At 48.1% G+C, this 22097-nt stretch overlaps 1 protein-coding gene across 1 annotated transcript in view; it reads left to right on the top strand.

Moving 5' to 3' along the window:
- The window catches only part of Mbtps1 (membrane bound transcription factor peptidase, site 1), a 53966-nt gene extending 32300 nt beyond the window's left edge, over positions 1-21666 (top strand). The window contains exons 12-23 of the mRNA XM_076838133.1: positions 1843-1987; positions 5591-5779; positions 6248-6420; positions 7712-7827; positions 8419-8575; positions 9396-9520; positions 10183-10260; positions 12615-12755; positions 14684-14815; positions 16103-16229; positions 19329-19459; positions 20851-21666. Coding sequence (XP_076694248.1) covers positions 1843-1987; positions 5591-5779; positions 6248-6420; positions 7712-7827; positions 8419-8575; positions 9396-9520; positions 10183-10260; positions 12615-12755; positions 14684-14815; positions 16103-16229; positions 19329-19459; positions 20851-21047 — 1711 coding nt within the window. The 3' untranslated portion in view covers positions 21048-21666. The remainder of the gene's footprint in view (positions 1-1842; positions 1988-5590; positions 5780-6247; positions 6421-7711; positions 7828-8418; positions 8576-9395; positions 9521-10182; positions 10261-12614; positions 12756-14683; positions 14816-16102; positions 16230-19328; positions 19460-20850) is intronic.
- Positions 21667-22097: the final 431 nt, after the last annotated feature.

Genomic DNA, 22097 nt, shown 5'->3' with positions numbered 1-22097 from the left:
GCCCATAGGTTTTGCACATTTTTTGATAAGTTCAAGTATTTAAGCTTTTTGTTGTTATTATATCCTCTAACTGTGGTTTTTATTCCTTCATGTTGATTTTATGTCCTGCTTTCCTGTGAATTACTGTTTGAATCGGTTTTACTATTGATTCTCTTGGGTCTGCCAGGCACACTGACACACCATGGAGTAGAGACGGTCATCTGTCTTCCTTATCCAGTCCACAGCCTGTTAGGGTTTCTTTTGGCACCTTTCACTGCTAATACCTCCGGCAGAGGTTACATCTCACTGGAGACCGTGGGCTCCCTGTGTTGTTGTTGTCAGTGGAAATGCCTCTTGTGTCCCTCCATCAAGTAAGACGCTGGCTTTCTGATCAGGGTTGTGCATCAGTTATGGTAAAACATCCCATCACTTGCTGTTTTCTTGAGTGTTTTTTGTCAGGATTATGCATTGAGTGCTGTAGGCTTTTCCAGCATCTATAAAGGAATCTTTTTTTTTTTTTTTTAATATTTATTTATTTGTTTTTTAGTTATTGGCAGACCCAACATCTTTGTTTGTGTGTGGTGCTGAGGATCGAACCCGGGCCCCACGCATGCCAGACGAGTGCGCTACCACTTGAGCCACATCCCCAGCCCCTATAAAGGAATCTTTATGAATAGTTTAGAACTACTAATCTGGCTTGTGATATTAATGACTTCCTAATACCAAACCAGTCTCACACTCCTGAAATAAAGCCTGCTGCATTTTTATAATATTATTCTCTTAATGTGGTGTTGAATTCTGTTGGCTAATAACAGTTTCTTAGTTAAATTTTATTAGTTGGCTTACACTGTTTACAGAGCATAGATGCCAGTGAAGTTCACAAGCAGTCAGCTAGAGCAGGTACTCTGCTGACTCGTGTGATTGTAGTCATGTGGCCAGCCGTCAGGATTTTTGGAATTAAGTGGTATCTGTTTTAAAAGACTGAAAGTGACACATGCAGATTATAACTGCCTATGAAACTCATAGTATCCCTAAAGACATTGTTTGGATTTGTCTTGGCTTTGTACTTACTGGGCCCAGATAATCTTTGTTACAGTGAGCTGATAAAGCTTGTTTGTTTGTGTGGTTGACCTTTGAGCTAGGTAGCCATCCTTAGATGAAGAAGCTGAGCAGAGCCCATGCCGCCACACACCGTGCAGCTCGATAGGCAGGTCCACAAACGCCTGGCCTTCCAGGGAGGTCATCTCGGGTCATTTCTGAAGCACTGGCTTCCTGCCGTCCTCTTACCTGTGCATAGGTGACACTGGTTCTGTGCTAGGAGTGGCACTGACCCTGCACAGGTTCATTCCAGGTGAGGGGACTGGGAAACAGGCAGAAGCGCAGGAGCACTCGTGCAGCAGTTCCTTCCAGGCCCCAGGGCCAAGCCAGCTCAGATTTTGCCAGCAGTGCAGCAAGGATGCAGAGGACACATGTGAGGGAAAGGGATGTCTCGGGTCAGGGAGTCTGCAGAAATCCAGCTTGGCCTTCCTAAGCTCCTCCTCCTGGCCTGCCCCCCAGGCCAGGTCTTAGAGAGTTACCCCCGCCCCAGTAGCCAAGTGCATCCACCATGTACACATTTCTTCCTGGGAAGCCCCCTTGAGATTTGAGTCCAAGGTTTCCTTTGGGGCCGGTCACACACTCCTCTCTGCCAGCAGATCGTACCACAGTCCAGCAGGCCTCACAGCAAGCAGCCTCAGCAACACAGCCAGGTTCCAGAGGCCAGCCAGGGCGGTGCTGCAGGCAGGCCCTCTACTGTGTCCTGTCCAGCTGTGCTTCCCCTCCACTCTCTAGTGTGGTCTCTCTAACCCTCTTCCCTTGTTTCAGTTTGAGCCCCAGCTACATCGACCTGACTGAGTGTCCCTACATGTGGCCCTATTGCTCCCAGCCCATCTACTACGGAGGAATGCCTACCATTGTTAACGTCACCATCCTCAACGGCATGGGAGTCACAGGAAGAATCGTGGATAAGGTGAAACTTCTCTCTGACTTGGTGGTGACTTAGACAGGGCCCAGGCCTTGAGCTCTTAGTTTTCTCTTTCCAAGTTAAGAAAGGAAAGATACTCTTCACCTGTCTCAGGTGACAAAGCTATCACAGTAGTGATTTGCCAGACCCTAAGTCTTTGCAGGAAGTCAGAACATAAAGAAACAAATTTCCCTTTTTTCCTCTGAGTTTGGCTCCTGTAATTTACAGGCACACTTGTGATTATTTTATTCCTTAATGAGCATAAGTGAGCCTTCCTATTTAGAATGTGTGGTCTTTATTTTGAATTTTGCTTTTATAAGATTTTGACTCTTTCTTGTGTCGACATTATCACAACAATAAGGGGCAAGGAAAAGAGCAGAGCCCTCCCTTCCAGCCCCAGCGCACTAGCAGCCACTGTTGAGGGCCCTCTTCCCTAGCCCTTGTCGGAAGTACATATTTTAATGACCTTTGAATGGTAGGCAGACATTTCCTTCTTGGAGTGTACCAGTATACTTTCAATGCTTGTCTGGCATTATCTCCAGTTGGTGGACTATAATTTGTTCACCGTTTCCCCTTGGGGTGATAGCAGGAGACCTTCAGCTGTGAATATTTCACTATCTTTGCATGTATGCTTTTCTTTTCTCCTGAATTATCTTCTTAACATAAACTCCCTGGATTGGAATTTTGAATCAGAGGGTGTGACATTATTATAGTTCTTGGCACATGTAACCGCATCCTTTCCAAGAGAGTTCCACTGGCTCAGACTGCTGCTCATGGCATTAAGGGGAGCATGTTTCTCCTGTCCCTGCAACTGGTGGTGCATCTTTTTATTTTTGCATTTCATGAGTTTTAAAAGTTGATATATAATTAATATACCATAAAGTTTACCCTTTTAAGTTATGCATTTTGGTGGGTTTTAGTATTTTCACAAGGTTGTGCCAATATCTCATTCTAGAACATGCCCATCACTCCATAAAGAAACTGTGCCATGCGCCGGGGTTGTGGCTTAGTGGTAAAGTGCTTACCTAGCATGCATGAGGCACTGGGTTCGATCCCCAGCACCACATAAAGATAAAAACAAATAAAATGAAGGTATTGTGTCCATCTACAACTAAAAAAAAATATGACAAAAGAAACTGTGCCAGCCAGGTGCGATGGGCATGCTTGTCATCCCAGCAACTGGGGGGGTGGAGGCAGGAAGATCAAGTTCAAGGCTAGCCTCAGCAGCTTATCGAGGCCCTGTCTCAGAAAGTAAAAAGGGCTGGAGATATGGCCAGTGGTAGAGTACCCTTGGGTTTAATCCCCAGTACCAAAAACAAACAAAACCCCAAAACAACAAAAACCGTACCCATTAGCAGTCACTCCCTGCTGCCTCACCTCAGCCTCCAGGCAACCAGCCGTCAGTTTGCCCACAGTTGAATGGCAGCATGTAGCACTGCCTTTCCCTGAGGGGCTTCTTTGAGCTTGTTTTCAAGGTTCCTGGTGGGCAGGGCCCCATTCCCTTTCTGGGCTGATCAGTGCTCTGGTGTGTGTATGCCCACTGCCCATCTATTGGAATGGGTGTGCCTTGGCTTCCTAGGTGGCGCTGTTTCCACTTGGCATTCTGAGGGGATGCTGTGCACAAGGCACTTCTTAGCTGTTCCCGATGTGGAACTCTCGGGTATATTTGCTGATTTATTTCCTTTGAGCATTGCTTCTTCATTTCCTTGGCCTATTTTTCTACTGGAATTGGGATTTCCCTTGTCAGTCTTAGCAGGTCTTCCTGTTGTGGAGAACATGTGGGAAGTCCTGCTGGCTGCACTTTAGTATTCCTTATTGTGGTGGGGTTTTATTTATTTGTTTGTTTTTGCTTCTGTAAGTTTTTTATTTTGATTTAGTTGAATTTTCATCTTTTGTGATTGCTGCTGTTTCAAAGATTAGAAACTTACACCTACAGAGAGATAAAATTTCAATTTTAAATTTGTTCTGATTTTCCTTTAATGTGATTGCTAAATTTTCATCTGTGTTAATTTACATGTGCTAGGAGAGATGGAAGAAAGTTACCTTTTCTCATTTGCTGGCCAGTGACTCCAAGAGCATTCACAAGTCTCTTTCTTCCTCACATTCTGTGATGCTTTAGCTGGCAAATAATTTTCTTTTTGAGAATTTTTTTTAAATGCCAATTGACGTGGGCTTCATTCTTGCTCTATGGAACAGGAGGAAGATGAGTGGTTTGGGTTTGTAGAAACCCGGCTGGTGGAGGAGCAGGTGCTTGTGTCTTCCAGGTGGTTGCCTCCTGCCTCCTGTTGTGCCTCCTCCCACCCCGGAGGGACAGCTGGGCGGTGGCCCTACAACTGCAGCGCCCTTCTCCAGCTGCCCTTCTCCAGCTGCCCGTGCAGGCCATGGGGTGTGATTAGGGTGCTTGGCATCCTTGACTTTTGATTTCTCTGAATTAGTGTGATTCTTTTCGTGTGCAACAAATGGGTGTCTAACCTGAAGGTGGAATGTTTTCATTATATAAATTCTCTAATCAGATCAAAGTTGTTTATCAGAGTTCTTTGATATGTGACCCCAGTTTTTATTTTTTTATTTTTATCTTTTTTAAGAAATGAAAGAAGCAAGTTTTTCCCTTTATTAAGGACTAGAATATTTTGTGGAGCTACAAAGTGAGGAAAACTGAACACTGAACAGTAGAAAGACAGTAAATATACAGTGTTTTCCAACAAGCCATAAACTATTGTCAACATTAATTTTTCATTTATTTCTTTAAAAATAACATTCAAATGTATTTTTAAAATCAGAAAATACAAAAAGAAAAAAAAATGAACTCTCCCTAGTATACCTTGAGGAAGTTTGTTTCTCTGAAAAGAGGTACCTGGACTTCAATCTCTTTCCTGTTATGTAAATATTCATATGCAGGCAACAGCCAATTATGTGTTTTGTATTCCTTTCTATAACACAATTAGTCTATGTTGCTTTTTAAGTGAATTTTAAATACACTTTAGATACCAGTACATATCAACCCACTTTGGACTCACCCATTCTTTAACAAGTTCAATTAAATCCAATGGGATGGATATAACTATGGAAATATCTTTAAGTAACAAGCAAAATGGCCCCTTTACTGGATGTTTTGTTTGTTTAAAAAAACAAACAAAAAAACCCCCACTGGAATCTAAAATATTAGACATTCAACATTGAGTCTTACGGGCAAAGTTACTGGGTCAAGAGGTGAACATCTAAGTAATTTTGATATAATTTGCAAAAATGGTTTCTGCATCTTACTAGCAGAAGTGGTGGTATGAAAGAGTCCTGAGAGCATTAACCCCTTCCTGAAATGTGGGGGAAGGAGAATGGGAAGGAGGCTGTGTCCTGTCCTGGACTGCGGCACTGTCCCCTGTTTTTATATGGTGGGGAAAAGTCTCCATAAATTGGAGACTCCAAAATAGTGGTTTCTGGACTTTCTACTGCATATCTTCCAGACCCACAGGCTGCTTCTCTGTTCATTATTTTCATTTTGCCTAATTAAGTGAAGTATTTCTCAAAAGCCAATTGGGTAATGTAGGAGTGGAGGTCTGTCTGTCTGTTTGTCTGTCTCACTTCAGCCCCAGCCTGTCTCTTGTCCTGCAGCCTGACTGGCAGCCCTACTTACCGCAGAATGGAGACAACATTGAAGTCGCTTTCTCTTACTCCTCGGTGTTATGGCCTTGGTCAGGCTACCTGGCCATCTCCATCTCTGTGACGAAGAAGGCAGCTTCCTGGGAAGGTATCGCCCAGGGCCATGTCATGATCACCGTGGCGTCCCCAGCAGAGACAGAAGTAAGGACAGGCCAGGACATGGCACGTTTCTCTTTACCTTTTCCCATTCCCTGCCAGGAAGGGAGAAACCGGCCTAATGCCCAGGGTCGTGGTTTCAAGTTCACAGGTAGGAGAGCCTCTAAGTTCAGAAACAGGGCTGTGATTCTCGTGCCGCTGTGCCAGCAGAGAGACCTCGTGCTGGATTTCAGGCTCGAGAGGAGCACATCAGAAGTGGGTCTTTCCGAGGAAGAAACACGGGCTCCTCCCCTCTAGTAGTTTTCAGGAACACCGTGCCTTTATTTTATTTTAATCTTCAGCCCTGGAGAGTTTGAGGGTATCGGTTGTGACACACGTGTTTGTTGGTGCAGGTGGTCTTATTCAGACCATTTGGGCCAAACTGGTGCTAGAAACAACATTTTTGATCCTGAACACTTGATAGTTTTTCCTGGGATGGCATATTTCAAGGGTTTTTATTTGTTTCTTTTGAAGTCAAAAAGTGGTGCAGAACAGACTTCAACAGTGAAACTCCCAGTGAAGGTGAAGATAATTCCTACACCTCCTCGGAGCAAGAGAGTCCTCTGGGATCAGTACCACAACCTCCGCTACCCCCCTGGCTATTTCCCCAGGGACAACCTAAGGATGAAGAACGATCCTCTGGACTGGTAAGCAGCTCTCCAGCCCAGGTGCTCTTGGCACCTCCACCCTGTCCGTCCTTCCACACCAGGGCTGGATACCTTGTTCCTGCCACAGTTGAGGGTCCTGGTTGTGCCCCAGGATACCTTTGTCTCATTTAAAATGTTTACAAATACAGTGAAACAATTGCACAGTAAAAACTCAAGGTCATCCTCAGTTGCTTTTCCTTATCAGATTTCTCCCACTGAGTCAAGGGCAGACTAGATCTGAACCCTTTTAGGTTGCACCCCAGTCCTTTACATGTGGCCTTCTCTATGTCCAGCTGAGTCCACATACTTGTTGATGCCTGCTAATGGTCCCCATGCTCCCCCAAATGCCATTCCCCATGTGGCAGACATGATCATCCTCTATAAACATGAACTGTCATGGTTTGCTTCAAACTCTCCAGTAACCAGCCACTCAGACTTGTTCACCTGGCCACACCCAAGTTTACATGGTATGACCTGCATAGCCCGCCCCTGGCCCCTTGTACATCCTTGCCTCACTCCCGATGCCCTGCAGAGCAGCTGAGCTGATCTTGGCCCAGGCTCACCTGCACATTAGCGTGAAATAGAGGAGTTCAGGCACCATGGGACAAGCTGGAGCCAGGAGAAGCATTCAGAGATCTGACCAGGTGACTTACAGGACTTACAGGATCATTTTGCCTTTTAGACTTGGGGGTCTGAGCCTGAGACAAGTAGTGGAGGATGAGGGGGCTGGCAGAGCAGTAGGGGCCTGTGGGCCTGCTGTGTGCAGGGCACTGTGGGCAGGTGGAGTCTGAGGGACGAAGGGCCCAGGCGGGCCTGGGTTTGTCTGTGGGGTTTGGACAGACCGCGCACCCAGAGCACACAGAGGGAAAGCGAGCATGTTTGGCGGGGGGCGAGGAGAGGCGACACCAGGCTAGCTGCGTGTTGTCATACCCTTGTCCTGTGCAGCTTGCGCCAGCTCTGTTTCCATGGCTGCATGCTCAGCTCACGGTCAGATGCAGGTGGTTGCTAGCAATTTATACAAATACTACTGCCAAGGCAAGGCTTCATGCATATTTTAAAAATTTCTTTGACTGTTTCATTATTTCATTATCATTGCGCTGTGCCAGGCCCGTGACCTCCTCTCATTACCGTTGACTGCGTCGCCAGGGCTAGGATGGCTGAGGCCTGTGCCAGCTGCTGGCGCCTAGGCCTCCTCCACTCAGGATGCTGGGGGCCTCCTGAGCTAACCCTGTGGCTGGACAGGCCTTGGTGGCAAGTGAAGATGTTACTGCAGTGGCTTATTGCTTTCCAGGAATGGAGACCACATCCATACCAACTTCAGGGACATGTATCAGCACCTGAGAAGCATGGGCTACTTTGTGGAGGTCCTGGGCTCTCCCTTCACATGTTTCGACGCCACTCAGTATGGTGAGCAGTAGTGTGCTAGCCAGGCCTCTTCCCCTGGAGTCATGTGTGTGCGTGTGTGACAGTGGACCTCAATTCCAGTGATAGGCAATAAAGGGGGCCTGGGGAGCAAGGCCAAGCGGGAGTGAGACTCTCAGTGACGAGCTGCACACTAGTGCTGAAGGGGGGAGGACGGGCATTTGTGGTCTTTTTGTTTTTAATTAAAAGAAGTTCTAGCAGTGTTATCCCCCCCACCAGCAGTGTATTTTTTTTTCCACAAAAACCAGGCTGTCTCCCCTTGTGGAGGTAGCCCACATTCTCCCTGAGCGTGTGCTCCCTGCTTTCCTGACCACAGCCTTCTCACTGTGGGTGTGCCTCCGAGATAAGCCCTGGGTGTTTCTCTGTAGAAGAAAGGCAAACCAAAGACCACACAGCCGGCTGCTCCCTGCGTGGTTGTGCCCTGAACTTTAGTTTTCATCTCCTCCCTGGTGGCACAGGTGTCATAGAACAAGCTGTTGCAAATCAGTAACTTGCTCCAGGAAAACACCACATTTCCAAAACGCTGGTGTCCTGCTGTTCAGAAGTGACAGTTATCGAGTCTGGGCTTTGTTGCAGGGACTTTGCTGTTGGTGGACAGTGAAGAAGAGTACTTCCCTGAGGAGATCGCCAAGTTGAGGAGGGACGTGGACAATGGCCTTTCGCTGGTTGTCTTCAGTGACTGGTACAACACTTCTGTTATGAGAAAAGTGAAGTTTTACGATGAGAACACAAGGTAATGATAGGAGCTGCTATTTGGATAGAAATTTGACATTTGGAGAATTAAACTCTATCCTGTTACTGGACTTTGTAGGTAGCAGAGTGTGGTGGGAAGAGCTCTCTATAGGCACAGGAGCATGTGGCTGTAAAGTGAGAGGCTCATGGACCCGAGGTGCCCGTCTTGGAGGATTTCTATCTTTCCTCTTGCTCTTGCATACTTGAGTTTTCGAGTTTCTATTTAGTTCTTTTCATCCTCCCATCTCTGTTACTGAATATGCATGTACCAAAGGTACATGTACCAAAGGTACATGTACCAAAGGAACTGTTATCTGAAGAGACCATCTAGTTAATTAGTTATTGATTGACGATTCCTAGGATATTAGAAATATCCTTATATTTTGAATTTTTTTTAATGTAACTTGTACTTTTATAAGCTACTTTTTTTTTTTTTTTGGTATTGCTGGGGATTGAACCCAGGGCCTTGTGCACACAAGACAAGCACTCTACCAACTGACCTATATCCCCAGCCTATGAGCTGCTTTCTTACCGCTTTTGCCTCATTGATTCCAGCTTGGTCTAGGCTGAGCAATTGTTTGTGGTGCATTTTGATGAAGTACTGATTTTCATTTCATGAAATAAAGCTTTAATGTGTTCTGCACCGTGGTGAAGCAGTTACATTTGTAGTATTCACAGTTAAGCTGCTAGTTTCAGTTGATGCTTGCTTGTAGGTGGATGGATTGGACTGTGGCGGGGGTGTTCAGTTGTGTTGTGGAAAGGGGAAGTGTGCCTGCAGTATTTGACCTTCTGCCTTCTCTGTGCTTGTCACACTTTTCTAGGCAGTGGTGGATGCCAGATACTGGAGGAGCCAACATCCCGGCTCTGAATGAGCTGCTGTCGGTGTGGAATATGGGGTTCAGTGATGGCCTATATGAAGGGGAGTTTGCCCTGGCAAATCATGACAGTAAGGCTGTGTGTTTTAAGAGGGTACATTACCACCAGAGCTGTAGGAGCAGAAGCCATAGGCCTTTGAAGTCTTAAGTTTCAGAGAGAGAGAATGATGTGGTTTCCTAAGTAAATTGGAGTCTGTGGAAAGAACTGTCAGTGTTTTTCATAAAGTGTGTCTGCAAAGCTGTGTATCAGCCACTCCAGTTTTGTCCAGGTTTTAGAAATGAAAACCCTTCCTGTGAGCATCCCTAGTTTCAGTGCTACCTGTGAGGGTCTTTAGGTGCTGCATGATATCCAATAGGAAACACCTTGTGGATTCCCAGTTATTTATAATATTTTGTTTATGAAACAACTTTGCACATTTCATTCTCCAGAGAGAAGCTTCTGGCTTTAGTTTCTAGCACAGCATTTTCAGCAATATTATTACTGGTCCTACAAGTCCTACTCTGACTTAATATCTGTCTGCAGAAGCCATGTTAATAGTATTTTTTTTTACTTGAATTTTGAGATGGTTTCTTATTTTTAAGTGTAGTAAGGTACAGAAACTTCTCTTGTAAGATAAAAAAAATCTGAAAAAAAATAGATAATGCTTAAAGAGTTCATTTGGGTAGGCTAGTAGCTGTCAGCTGAACCTCTCGTGTGTCTGCTCCTGTAACTCTGAACAACTGTTTTTTTTAGTGTATTATGCGTCAGGGTGCAGCATTGCTCAGTTCCCAGAAGATGGCGTGGTGATAACACAAACTTTCAAGGACCAAGGTAAAGGATCCTTTCCCTCCCTCTCTCCTTTTTTATTTAATAGCTTTATTGCATATGATTTACACACCTTCCAAAATGCACACAATTCAGTGATTTTTAGTGTATCCACAAAATTGTGTATTCATCACCCCCGGAGAAGTCCCATCAGCCCTTCTGGTTCCTCTTCACGCTTTCTGCAGTGCTGTTGCTTGGCACCTTATCACGCATGGCATGGGAAAGGCGTGAAGGCAGAGGGAGGCAGAGAATGGGGAGACAGATTCGGACTGATGATTTGAATGTATGTGTGTGGTGACCCCTGCAAAGGGAATGGGATTCCTTTAGGAGAGGGGTACACGTGTCTGCTTATTATTGCCTGTGAGTTGTTCTACTTCTGTGATTGCTAGATTACTACAGGAAGAGTCTGACCATGTTGTGAACTTCTTAGCTGTGTGAAGATAAACAGCCATAATCACGGAGTGGCTCTAAGGTCCCCTTCAAAGTGGCGTTCCCATTCAGTTCGCTTCAGCTGCACATACGCAGACAGCACCCAAGAGGCCCAAGATAGGCTCCACATTAGTCTTTGTGACTACCAGGTGCTTGATATTCAGGCCCCCTGGTGAGTGTGGAAGAGAAGGGCAAGCTGGGCCACTGCTGCCTTTGAAGGCCAGGTGCCAGAAGCAGGACAGTGAACAGAACCCAGGACGTCCTTCCTGCAGCTGTCACTCTGCAACTGGGATTCTGAACCACATGACTCCTCTTTGTTGAAAGTGGTGTGTCCCTTGTGGCAGACTGGTAAGGATGTCCCAGGGGACCGTTTCCTTCTGCAGGTTGATAACTGTTCTTCAGAGTGACCAGCCTCTGCTGTTGTAGAGTCCTGCAGTTGAGAGCTAGGGACAGATTAGTGGAAAATGTAGAATTCCTCAGCTTACCTGTCTGCAGCTAGAAGGTAGAACTTACTTCTATATTGCCTGGAAGGTGTTTTGGATTTGGTTTTTATCTTTTGTCAAGGCAGGTAGTCAGTGCACAGATCTGTATTTCCTAGGGTTAGTTTTAACTTTAAGCACATGATGATCCTATCTTCCCGAGTGCTTGGCACTGTTCATGAGGGTTGGAGATTCTTTCTAAAAGCAGCTCCCACAGGCATGTCATGTCTGGCACCAGGCATGTGGCACAGGGCAAAAGCCATGCTTTCTTCTTAAGGGTCTTGCTGCCTGTGGCAGTTCATTCATTTGGGGGGTTTTTTCTTTTTTTCTTTTCTTTTTTTTTTTTTCCAAGGGGAGGGAAATGTCAAAAGTAGGTTTAAGGATGCATACTTTATTTGGAGGTTCTGAGTGAGTCTGAAAATAAAAGTCAGTTGCCTTGGCTTTAAGTTGAATGATCTTTTTTGGATCCACAATAGGACTTTGAAAAGGATGCCTTTTAGAAAAAGGATAAAAACCAAAAACAAAACCAAGAACCTTTGGAAGTCCTGTGGTGCTGGAGGAGAAAAGACTATCATCAAAAACAAAGCTCTTATCAAGCCATGAGGTCACATGGCAAGCAGTGTGCAGGTTTCCCCATTTCTTCTGTTTTCCTGCTTTGTCGTGCCCTTCCTCCAAAGAGGCTTTCTTCAGTCAGCTCCTAGTGAAATACACAGAGGGCAGCAGATACTCTTTATGTAGCTGCAGGCATTCGAGATGTTATCAGCACAGAAAGTGCTGGATTCGTTTTCTAGTGCTAAGGAAAGCCTTTGCTTTAGAGATCCTGTGAGTTACATTGAGACCACTGATGATGGACACCCCTGGCGTTTATCCATTTTTACTTCTTGAGTCACTGAACATTTTAAATTGTGTCATCTGCTTGGGAAAAGGAAGGCTCTGCTATTGGAATGTTTGTAATTGTGGAATTAATATAACATCTAAACTGAAATTGAAAATATGTGGACATACACTTTAAATACTAGTTATCATGTTTATTAACATCCTAGCTTTTAATCACAAAGCACGAAGACGCTGGTGTCTGTATATGTGACTACTCATGGACACCTCGGTATAGAATGAGCTGTTGGCTGCTTCCCCTGTACATGAGGGCTGACAGCAGACTTCCAGCATAGTAAGAAGGGGAAACATTTGTTATTTTAAGATGAAAAGGGACAGGTAACACCTTTAGGAGCACAGACATTATGTGCCACCATCTAAGTGAAAATGACAGAAGAGGGCATGGAAATACACACATTAGTGAATTTCACTGAAAACAAAAGTGATGGTGCTTAAGATGGCACTTTCCTGTCCAAAAAGTTTGCTCTGTTTGTTTGAATATTAGAGTTTACAAATTGTTTTTGGAAACTGGAAAGTCATTCCTCAACAATAACTGTCATTATTGTTGTGTTGTTTCAGGATTGGAGGTTTTAAAGCAGGAAACCGCGATTGTTGAAAATGTCCCCATCTTGGGACTTTATCAGATTCCAGCGGAGGGTGGGGGCCGGGTCGTGCTGTATGGAGACTCCAATTGCTTGGACGACAGTCACCGACAAAAGGGTGAGAAGAAAGTAAACAGGCACACAGCCCTTATGCCCTGGGTTCCTAGGGAGGTAGAGGTAAGGCTCTGCTGGGTGAACGTGAGTGAGGACAGCTAGGGATTCCAGTCGCTTTGCCGGCCTGGAGTGTTTTGATAAGTATCTAAGTGTGGGCACATTTATTAAGTAAAACAAAACTGCCTACTGGCCAAGATACCTCTCCTCCCTTCTTACTGCATTTAGTGGAGAGCCCCTTGATCTGAGTGACCAAGGCTCTACCCATCCTTGCCACCCTGGGTTTTGTGTCCCTCCCTGGCACGGCATGTGCAGGTGCCCTGATCGAGTCTGACCCACTCTTCCCGCCTTCTCAGACCTGTTGCCTGGAGGCCCTGCAGTCGCTGTTCCCCAGGACATGCAGGTAGAGGCTGTGTGAGCCTTGTCAGGGGTCTCCAGTTACTCTCCTCAGGGATGAGGTGTATGGGGGAGGCAGCCTCCTCTCGTTTTCAGCCTTTTGGTGCATCTTTGAATATGGAGTTTTAAGATTGGACGTAGACTGGTCTTTTTCTTATTTATTAAGGAGAAAGCAGAGTGGCAAAAGTGTTAACCTGTTATACCTGGTGAGATGGTGACGGAGCCAGAACTGAGACTGAGTCTTCTGACTCAGGGAGACCAGGGTGGGAGGGTGGCAGGTTAGGGCCAGTGCTGGCAGATGGCGAGCAGCTCCGCGGACACTTCCTCCAGTTTTCAGTTGAGGTTGACTGAATCACAGGCCTTTATGTAAATCCTTAGAATATAATTAGTCTTTTTAAAAATCAAAAGTAGTGTTAAAGTCACAGTTAAAAGAAGATTAATGCTTTTATTTCCAGAGATTCTAAGACCTGAGATCAACTGGTAAGAGTCTTTATTCAAAATTTAAATACCTGAGAGGATGTCTACATCCTTAAATGTGAAATGACCGCTGTGTGCTCTCTCGCGGTGACATGCATGGCCCGGAAGTGTCCTTCCAGGAGAGGGAAGCATTTATTGGGACTCCCCCCTCTCGAGTCTCACGTAGTTCCCATCGATGTTAACATAGTAGGTGGGCAGACACAAGGAAAGACCAGAGATCCCAGCTCTTGAGTGCTGCAGGGCTTCACCAACCTCCTGAGGAAGGAGTGGCGCTGAATGGGAGCTGCTCACAGCCTGGTCCAAGATGTCCCTGAAAAAGAATTGTCCATCTGGCTGGGTCCACGGACTCAAAGGCCAGCTCAACAGGCTCTAGGAGACCCACTTCCTGCTTAAGGGGTGCTCTAGGATGCTGACAGAGGCTCCGGCCCCCTGTGCTCCTACACCCTATACCTGGAGCCACTATTCTTGAGTCCAGTGTGTAGTGGACATCTCATCTTCTCACTGCCTCGGAACCAGCTCCATTCTGCCCTCATCCATGAGGGGCCCAGAGACGAGGGTGGCACTTGGGCAGTTGGTCCTGTCCATGGCAGTGGTACTGCTCTGAGCCTGCCAGCTCGTGCCTTAGGTGGATTCATGTTTCTCAAGAATGGAAGCCAGGGATGTGTCCCTTTTACTTTGACCTAGATTTCTGCCCTTTATATGCCTGTTTTTCCCCTCCTTTGGAGAGCCAACTTTCTTTTATTTTCCTGTAGAATTATTTTTTAAAAAATAATTGCCATGGGCTGGGGATGTGGCTCAAGTGGTAGCGCGCTAGCCTGGCATGCGTGCGGCCCGGGTTCGATCCTCAGCACCACATACAAACAAAGATGTTGTATCCGCCAATAACTAAAAAATAAATATTAAAATTCTCTCTCTCTCCTCTCTCACTCTCTCTTTAAAAAAAAAAAAAAAAAAATTGCCATGGCTGGGGGTGTAGAGCACTTGCCAGCACACGTGAGGCCCTGGCTTCCATCTTCACCACAAAACAGCAAAGTCCTCAACAGCTTGCTTCTGACTCCACAGATTGCTTTTGGCTTCTGGACGCACTCCTTCAGTACACGTCGTACGGGGTGACTCCTCCCAGCCTCAGTCACTCGGGGAACAGGCAGCGCCCTCCCAGTGGAGCTGGCTCAGCCACACCTGAGAGGATGGAAGGTGAGTGAAGGCTGGAGCTGGCCAAACTCAATGCTGCCACCAGCGGTTTGTCCTGGATGCTGCTGGTGGCCAAGCAGGTGGCAACTGACCTGTAAGGGTCCATCCTGGCGATTCCAGGGTCGATGGGCATCCCCTGGCCCTGGTTCATGCTCACTGTCACAGAGGCCATGCTGGCTCCAGGGGTCTGCAGGAATAGCCGCCAGCATTTACAAGCACTCATTAGGTACCAGGCACCAGACTGCAGTGCTCCAGGGAGGATTAGCTCACTAATACCTCCCAGTAATCCTGTGAAAGGAGATATTATTACGACCAGTTTATAGATGAAGAAATGGGAGCTGAGAGAAGTTAAGTAGTTGCCCCAGGTCGTGGGGCGGGTGTGTGGTAGAGCCAAGGGCCCCCAGCAGAGCTGCATGGATCAGGCCAGTTCACCACAGACTCTGGCTGCCCCAGCACTCTCAATAGACATGTCCTGGGACCATGTAAGAATATGTAGCAGCTACACGAGAAAAGTAAGCAGCCCATCTACTCAGGACAGGGAAGTAGGAGGATCGCAAGTTCAAGGCCAGCCTGGGTAGTTTCTCCAGTTTCTCCAAAGAAAAGGTCAGGGGTGGAGCACTCGCAAGGCCCTGGGGCCCTGCGTGGAATTCTTACTACTGCTGAAAAAAACTAAATGGGCTGGGATGTGGCTCAGTGGTAATGTGCCCCTGGGTTCAAGCCCCAGTCAAAAGAAAAGTGGAGTTTGCTTTAGTAATATTCCTTAGCCCAGCACATCACAGATGTGTTCACTCAGGTGGGAGACACAGGCCCTGTTTCCATTTTCAGTAGCCACATGTGGCTAGTGCTACAGCACTGGGTGGTGTAGATTTAAGAAACAAAACTTTAAAATTATGGAACTTTGTTTGTTTTTGTGTTTTGCTTTTATTTTTTGCCAGGAAATTGTTCCAGAAGAGAGGATTTTTCTGTGGCAGCTATCTCTAGTTTTAGAGTCTTCAAGGGTGGCCTTGTGCTTGTGGTGATGGTCAGCAGAGGTTGACTGGCCAGTGCTTTGTATGCATGGTTCCATTTAAAGGAAACTGTGCAGACTCCTCTGCTCCCCTTCCCAGTGAAGGCGAGTGTTGTCTGGGGGCTGCCCATCAGGTCTGGTCCCGAAGCTCGCGGGGGGCAGTCCAACAAGGCACCGTAGGCTGCTGGCAGGAACCACAGACCAGCTCCCACAGCCGTGTCTTCTCCCTGCATTTTAATAACGGTGCTCGTTCCCCTTTTTGTTGCTACTGCTGCTGACCACAGGAAACCATCTGCACCGGTACTCCAAAGTTCTTGAGGCCCATTTGGGAGACCCGAAACCCCGGCCTCTGCCAGCCTGTCCACACTTGTCTTGGGCCAAGCCACAGCCTTTGAACGAGACAGCGCCCAGGTCAGTGTCTGCATGTGCTTTTCCCTATTCTACAGGGCTTGTGACTCATTCCTTTTTTCTTACAAGAGAGAATGGAATTTTACTGCCATCATTATTGGAAAATCCGACTTCCTGGCTTGTTTTTGCTGAAGGTTTTGCATGGCATGTGCCCTCACCTTGGCCTTTAGGGTGTGCTCTTTTGTGGTGTCCTGCAGCAGGTGCTTGGGGAGTTGGGGCTGTGCTCCTGTCAGCCCTGTTCACAGCTGCTCACAGCCATGCTGGAGCAGAAGCTCTGGCCTGCGGTGAGGAGTCGGTGGCTGCGGCAGGTGTGCGTCCTGTTCCAGGTGTTGGTTATGGAACAAATAGGTCTCTCTCCTGCCCTCATGGGCAGAGGCTGCCCGTTGGCCTGGGTTCTGCTGTGGCAGCCTGACCAGGAAGAGTGCCATGTGCCATTCATGTCCTGTGCCGGTGGCATGGCTGGTGAGGCTCCCTGTCCCACAGCGACCCTGGCCTCTGTCTGCAGGTCTCTGCTCCTCCAGGGCCGCCTGAAGCCGTGCTCCACCCACTCACTGTCTGGCCTCTTCATCTGCCTCGTTTCCTTTTGGCTGCAGAACTTGAGTATTGCTGCTGTTTCTCTCTTGGGCCAGCTCAGGCCAACTCTTCTCTTTCTTTGGGACATCCCTGCCTGTGCAAGACAACATGAGGATGCTTCTCCTGAGAATGGGGGTGGGTTCTGCAGTGGTGCAGTGGACCAGGTGTCAGGGATGCCATCAGAGCCCTTTCCTCGCCACGTAGGGGCCCCCATTGGCCACTGCTGCCCACCCTGACGTGGACTCCCTTTGCAGAAGTCTCCTGCCTGCCTTCTCCATTCTCAAGGCTGCCACCGTGTAGGCTCAGTGATGGACAGGTTTGGCAAAGCCAGAGATGGAAGGCGACTGTCCACACTGATGAGGAGGAGGACACCTGCGGGAAGGCGTGGAAACGCTCTCTGCTTTCCTAGTTGCCATAGCAGAGTGCTCTGATACACCACCCAGTGACCTTGTTGTCCAGCAGAGTGCTGTAATACACCACTCAGTGACCACATGCCTTCATTCAGAACAGGCTCCACAGACAGCCAGAAAGTGGTAGAATCATCGCACTGTCTTCTGAGCCATAGAGTTCTTCCTCAACTTTAATTACTGGGTACTTTCCATTCTAGTTAACATCCCATCATTTAAAACTTTTGATATATTTCTATTTTTGCATCCTTTTTCTTTGTAACCTACTATTATTGTAGCATTCTTTATATTCCATACATGGTCAGAAATTTACACTCAGAGGACAGTCAGTACTGGCAACAGTTATGAAAACTCAATTTTCTCCATAGTGCCATTCAGGACTCTGGTAAGAGTGACAGAATTTCTTAGTATCTGCCTGCCACATAAGTGGTCATTATACACTGCCCTCAAGGGTGTTGGTCACGTGCAGCTGCTAGGCTTTGATGTTGTCTGTCATTCCCAGCAATTCCTTCTCCTTAATCCATTGCCCTGCTTCATATTCATCTCATGTTTCACATCTGTTGAAATTTATTCTCAGTCCTCAGAGATGGAGACAGATGTTCTGAACCCTGAGAGGGAGACCAATGTTAGCTAGCCCCGGCAGCCACTGGCCAGGCCAGGTTTCCATCTGTCGGAAAGATGGATCTCTCTCTCCTTCACTGGGCATCGGTGTCCTTTCCTAGAGCCACTCTGGGAGTGTCAGCCCCACGAGAGACCCCACTGAAGGTGGACCCTCCCCCTCCACCAGTGTGCTGTTCCCACCTCTGCTGCCTCTGAAAGTGCCAGCACAGACGGTTAAACTCCAGGGCAGGACATCACTGTTAGATGACAGTGCAGCCCTCACACACCCAGCTACAGACACGAGGCTCGAGTGCCATTAATCCCATAACTTTTGTCAGTTAAGTTTTCAGACTGGTGAACCCTCAGCTGCAAAGTCACATAAAACAGACCAGCTGCAGCACCTGTGGGCACTTTCCCAGCCACCAGCAGCTGGGGCCGCTGATGGCTCCCTGCCCTGCCTAGGCATCCTCTCCGCACCCCCCACCTGCATGGGCTCCACACTCCTCTTCCCCTGTGGCTGTCATGGGACCAGGTGTCCTTACCTTCACTTGACCAGAGTAGAAACTGTCTGACGGCTTCCAAATGCACTGACAGCAGAAAGACAGAATTCGTCATTTACAAACATCTCTCTCACTGAAGCCAGAACAGCACGGAGTTTCCCTCCGTGCCCTTCCTTGGCCCTCGGTGTCTACCTGTGCCGTCTGCTGCTGGTTGCTGGGGATTGGACACGGGCTTCTTTTTTTTTTTTTTTTTTAGTTATTGATGGACACAATACCTTTATTTTGTGTATTTTTTTTTTTTCTGTGTAGTGTTGAGGATCAAACCCAATGCCTCACACGTGCTCGCAAGCCCCAGGCTGCCACTGACTTCTTGAGTTGGCGGTCACATTGCTTGAATGGGCTGCTCAACTTCTGAAGATTAACCATCCTGTGCTACTACAGAGAGCACATCTTGTCTGAGGGTCACCACCACACACATGGAGGTGGCGTTCCTGTGTGTTGTATCCATGCTCTCTCACTAGTTGGTGGCTCGTGTGCTTGTCCAGTTCTCACCCCAGGTAGTTTTGTTGGGGACATGCTGGTGCCTAGCACTGGTCTGTCCAGTCCCTGTGCATGGTTCTGGAGTGCCCTCCACTGTAATGCTTTGCACCCAGCAACGCTTGGTACCCAGTGCAGCAGAAGGCCTCCAGGCACCCACCCATGTCCACTCCTCAGCCTCAGTCCCCCCATCCTTGGCTCCTTTCAGGGGTCCATCTGGACTGTCCTTGTGTTGTGTGTTAATGTCTCCAGTTTTAAGCAGGAAAGGGCTCCTGTTGGCAGCACTGTAGACCAAGTAGAACACGGAGAGCTCAGAGCATGGACCACATGGTGGTTTCTCTCAGGACCTGGAAGTGGTCACTTGCTCTGCAGCGGTGCTCAGGCAGGTAGAGGGGGAAACTTGTTGCTTTGCTGCTGCTTAGGTGCTGGCTGAGCTTCCTGGGCTGGCATATTGCTTATCCTTGTTTTCATCTGTTCCCCTGAAGCAATCTTTGGAAACATCAGAAGTTACTCTCCATCGACCTGGACAAGGTGGCGTTACCCAACTTCCGATCAAATCGCCCACAAGTGCGACCCTTGTCCCCTGGAGAAAGTGGCGCCTGGGACATTCCTGGAGGTGAGTCCTCAGGTGCTTCGCCCTTGTGCTGAACCTTGCTGTATCTTGTTCCAGATGGTCTCCTCCTGCCCCTAGGAGGTGGACAGGCCACTCCTGCTTTTACCTTTCCAGGAGCCATGGCAGTCCTGGTCTTCTTTGTAGTGTGGGTCAGCCAGAAGTGAGTCTGCAGGATGAAGGTGTTACTCTTTCTCTTAGAAAATTCCTCATTGATGTTCCAGTTTCAGTTTCTTTCGTGCTGGCCAGGTGATACACTTGAAATGTTCCCGAGTCACTTGCACACTCTTGAGAGCTGTGCAAACCAGCAGGACCCAGGGAGCCTGTCTTACGCTGTTTTGCAGCAGCTGTGCTGGCCATAGGTCTCTGGTTCTCTGCCCTCCCATATCTAGGATGGCAGTCAGCTGAGCTGGGCTGTGCCCTAAGGTGATCTGTCCTGTGTCCTCCCCCATACAGTGCCTTTGACCTGAATAGAATACTCGGGACAAGTCCTCCTTCTTTAGTGAGATGATCTGTACCAAATCACTCCAGCTGAGTATGGGCAATTCTGCCCCATGAACCCCTGCAGTCTCCCCAAGGACTCTTAGCTCCAAACAGGGTTTTCTGGGTTTCAGGACTTGGCCAGAAACCCCTGGGATCAGGAAGGAGTGCCCTTGAGTTGCGGTCACACGACCTCAGTAGGTTCCTCACTTCTGAAGATTAATGATCCTGTGCTGCCACAGAGAGCACGTCTTGTCTGATGGCACCTCCGAGTGTGTGTGGTGACTGTGGCGTTCCTGTGTGTTGTACCCATGCTGTCTTACTAGTTGGTGGCTCACAGTCTTGTCCAGCCTAACCTGGGATACTGAGGGCCTCACATGTTGGTCACAGGGTACACTGACGATGGCTGCAGAGTCATTGACGTTCTAAACCAAGGGTCCTGCAGTGGCCACTCTTGGGTTTTCACCCATGTCTTGTCCTGGGAGGGCTTTCCTAGAAATGGGGATGTGGCCTTCCCAGCTCTTTGCCTTGCTTCCTTCCTCTTCCTTCCTGAATCAAGGCTGATCCATCTTCTGTTGCTGTTAGGGACACAAAATGTCTGTCTGGGCCCCACTGTTGTAGGCTGTGACAGGAGCAAAGCTTGTTCCTGGGCTTATGTAGTGAGCCCAGGAAGAGGGACCAGAGCCCCCTGCCCTCTGCTAGGTGTGCTTTTACTTGACTGGGGAGCCATGCTGCCCCCCTCTCTCTCCCACGTTCTGTTAACGGCCTGGGTCACTTTAGTGGAGGCTGAAAAGTGAAGTGTGTCCTGCTCCTCAGCTAATGAGATCAGAGCCGTTGGTTTCTGAGGAGTCTGGCTTGTAGAAAGGGCTTTGGCAGTAGCTCTGTGACACTGCTGACTCTCCATTGTCCTCCTGCAGGGATCATGCCTGGCCGCTACAACCAGGAGGTGGGCCAGACCATTCCTGTGTTTGCCTTCCTGGGAGCCATGGTGGTCCTGGCCTTCTTTGTGGTGCAAATCAACAAGGCCAAGAGCAGGCCGAAGCGGAGGAAGCCCAGGGTGAAGCGCCCCCAGCTCATGCAGCAGTTTCACCCACCAAAGGCCCCATCAGTGTGACGGTCAGACTGGCTGAGCCTGCAAGCCAAAGAGTTTTTGAGGATGGCTCTGGTGGGCAAGCAGAGCCTGGGAGGGTTTCCCAAGAGGCTCCTCTTTCAGCAGGATCCAACCTCCAGTTGCAGCTCAGTTAGAGTGTCCTGTCTGCAGGCCCCCTCCTGGGTCCCGTGCAGGCCTGGTGGCACACCTTGAGGCACCTCACACCTGGGCCCCTGCAGGAGGGACTCGGTGGCGGCGGCAGCAGCAGCAGTGGCAGCAGCTCACCAGCAGCTGAGCGCACCAAAGACGGCGGAGAGCTCCTGTTAACTACGTGAGACAGCCACCAAGCTGAGCTGGTTAAAGGCTATTTTCTATATTTATTGTTGGGAAAGTCACTTTAAAGACTTGTGCTATTTGGAAGCAAAGCTATTTTTTTGTCAATGGAATGCAGTTTTTTACTATGACATCATAAGGAATCACTCTCTTTTCTGACTGAGGTTCAAAGGAGACTGGCACAAATCTGTGAAACACAGACCTTTGCTTTATTTTTATAAGTATCAATTGCCATCATGTTTTGTAATTTGGGGTCTTGATTTCACCATTGTCGGTGAAGAAAATTTTCAATAAATATGCATTACCCATATGAAGCTGGAGAGCGCTGTGTCCCGCCGGCTCCTCTTCTCATTTCTCTCTGGCGACAACCTGGAACAGGTGCCAGTTGGCCTGTGAGTTTTTCTACTGAGAGCTAAGTCACGGACCACACGACTTTCCTCTCTAAAGTGCCCTGTCCAGGGAGTCCTGGGGTTCGCTGAGTTAGGCAGCCATCGCCATTCACTGTCAGACTCCAGAAGAAACCCTGTGCTGTGTGCTGTCACCAACTCAGGGTGACTCACAGGTGGTCCTTGCAACTGGCTTCTTTGACTCTGAGTCCTGTCCTCAAGGCTCTCGTGTGTCATGTGTCAAACTTTGTCCTTTTGTGCCTCAACACTCCTCCACCCCCAGTGGGTCAGTCTGCCCGTCTACCTGCTGCTGATGGGCACTCGGTGGTTTCCTTCTGGCGCTGCTGGGAGTGTT

Source organism: Callospermophilus lateralis, chromosome 18 (genome assembly GCF_048772815.1).
Source record: "Callospermophilus lateralis isolate mCalLat2 chromosome 18, mCalLat2.hap1, whole genome shotgun sequence".
Classification (NCBI taxonomy): domain Eukaryota; kingdom Metazoa; phylum Chordata; class Mammalia; order Rodentia; family Sciuridae; genus Callospermophilus; species Callospermophilus lateralis.
Note: the sequence above shows the minus strand (reverse complement) of the source record. Positions and strands in the feature narration are given on the sequence as shown.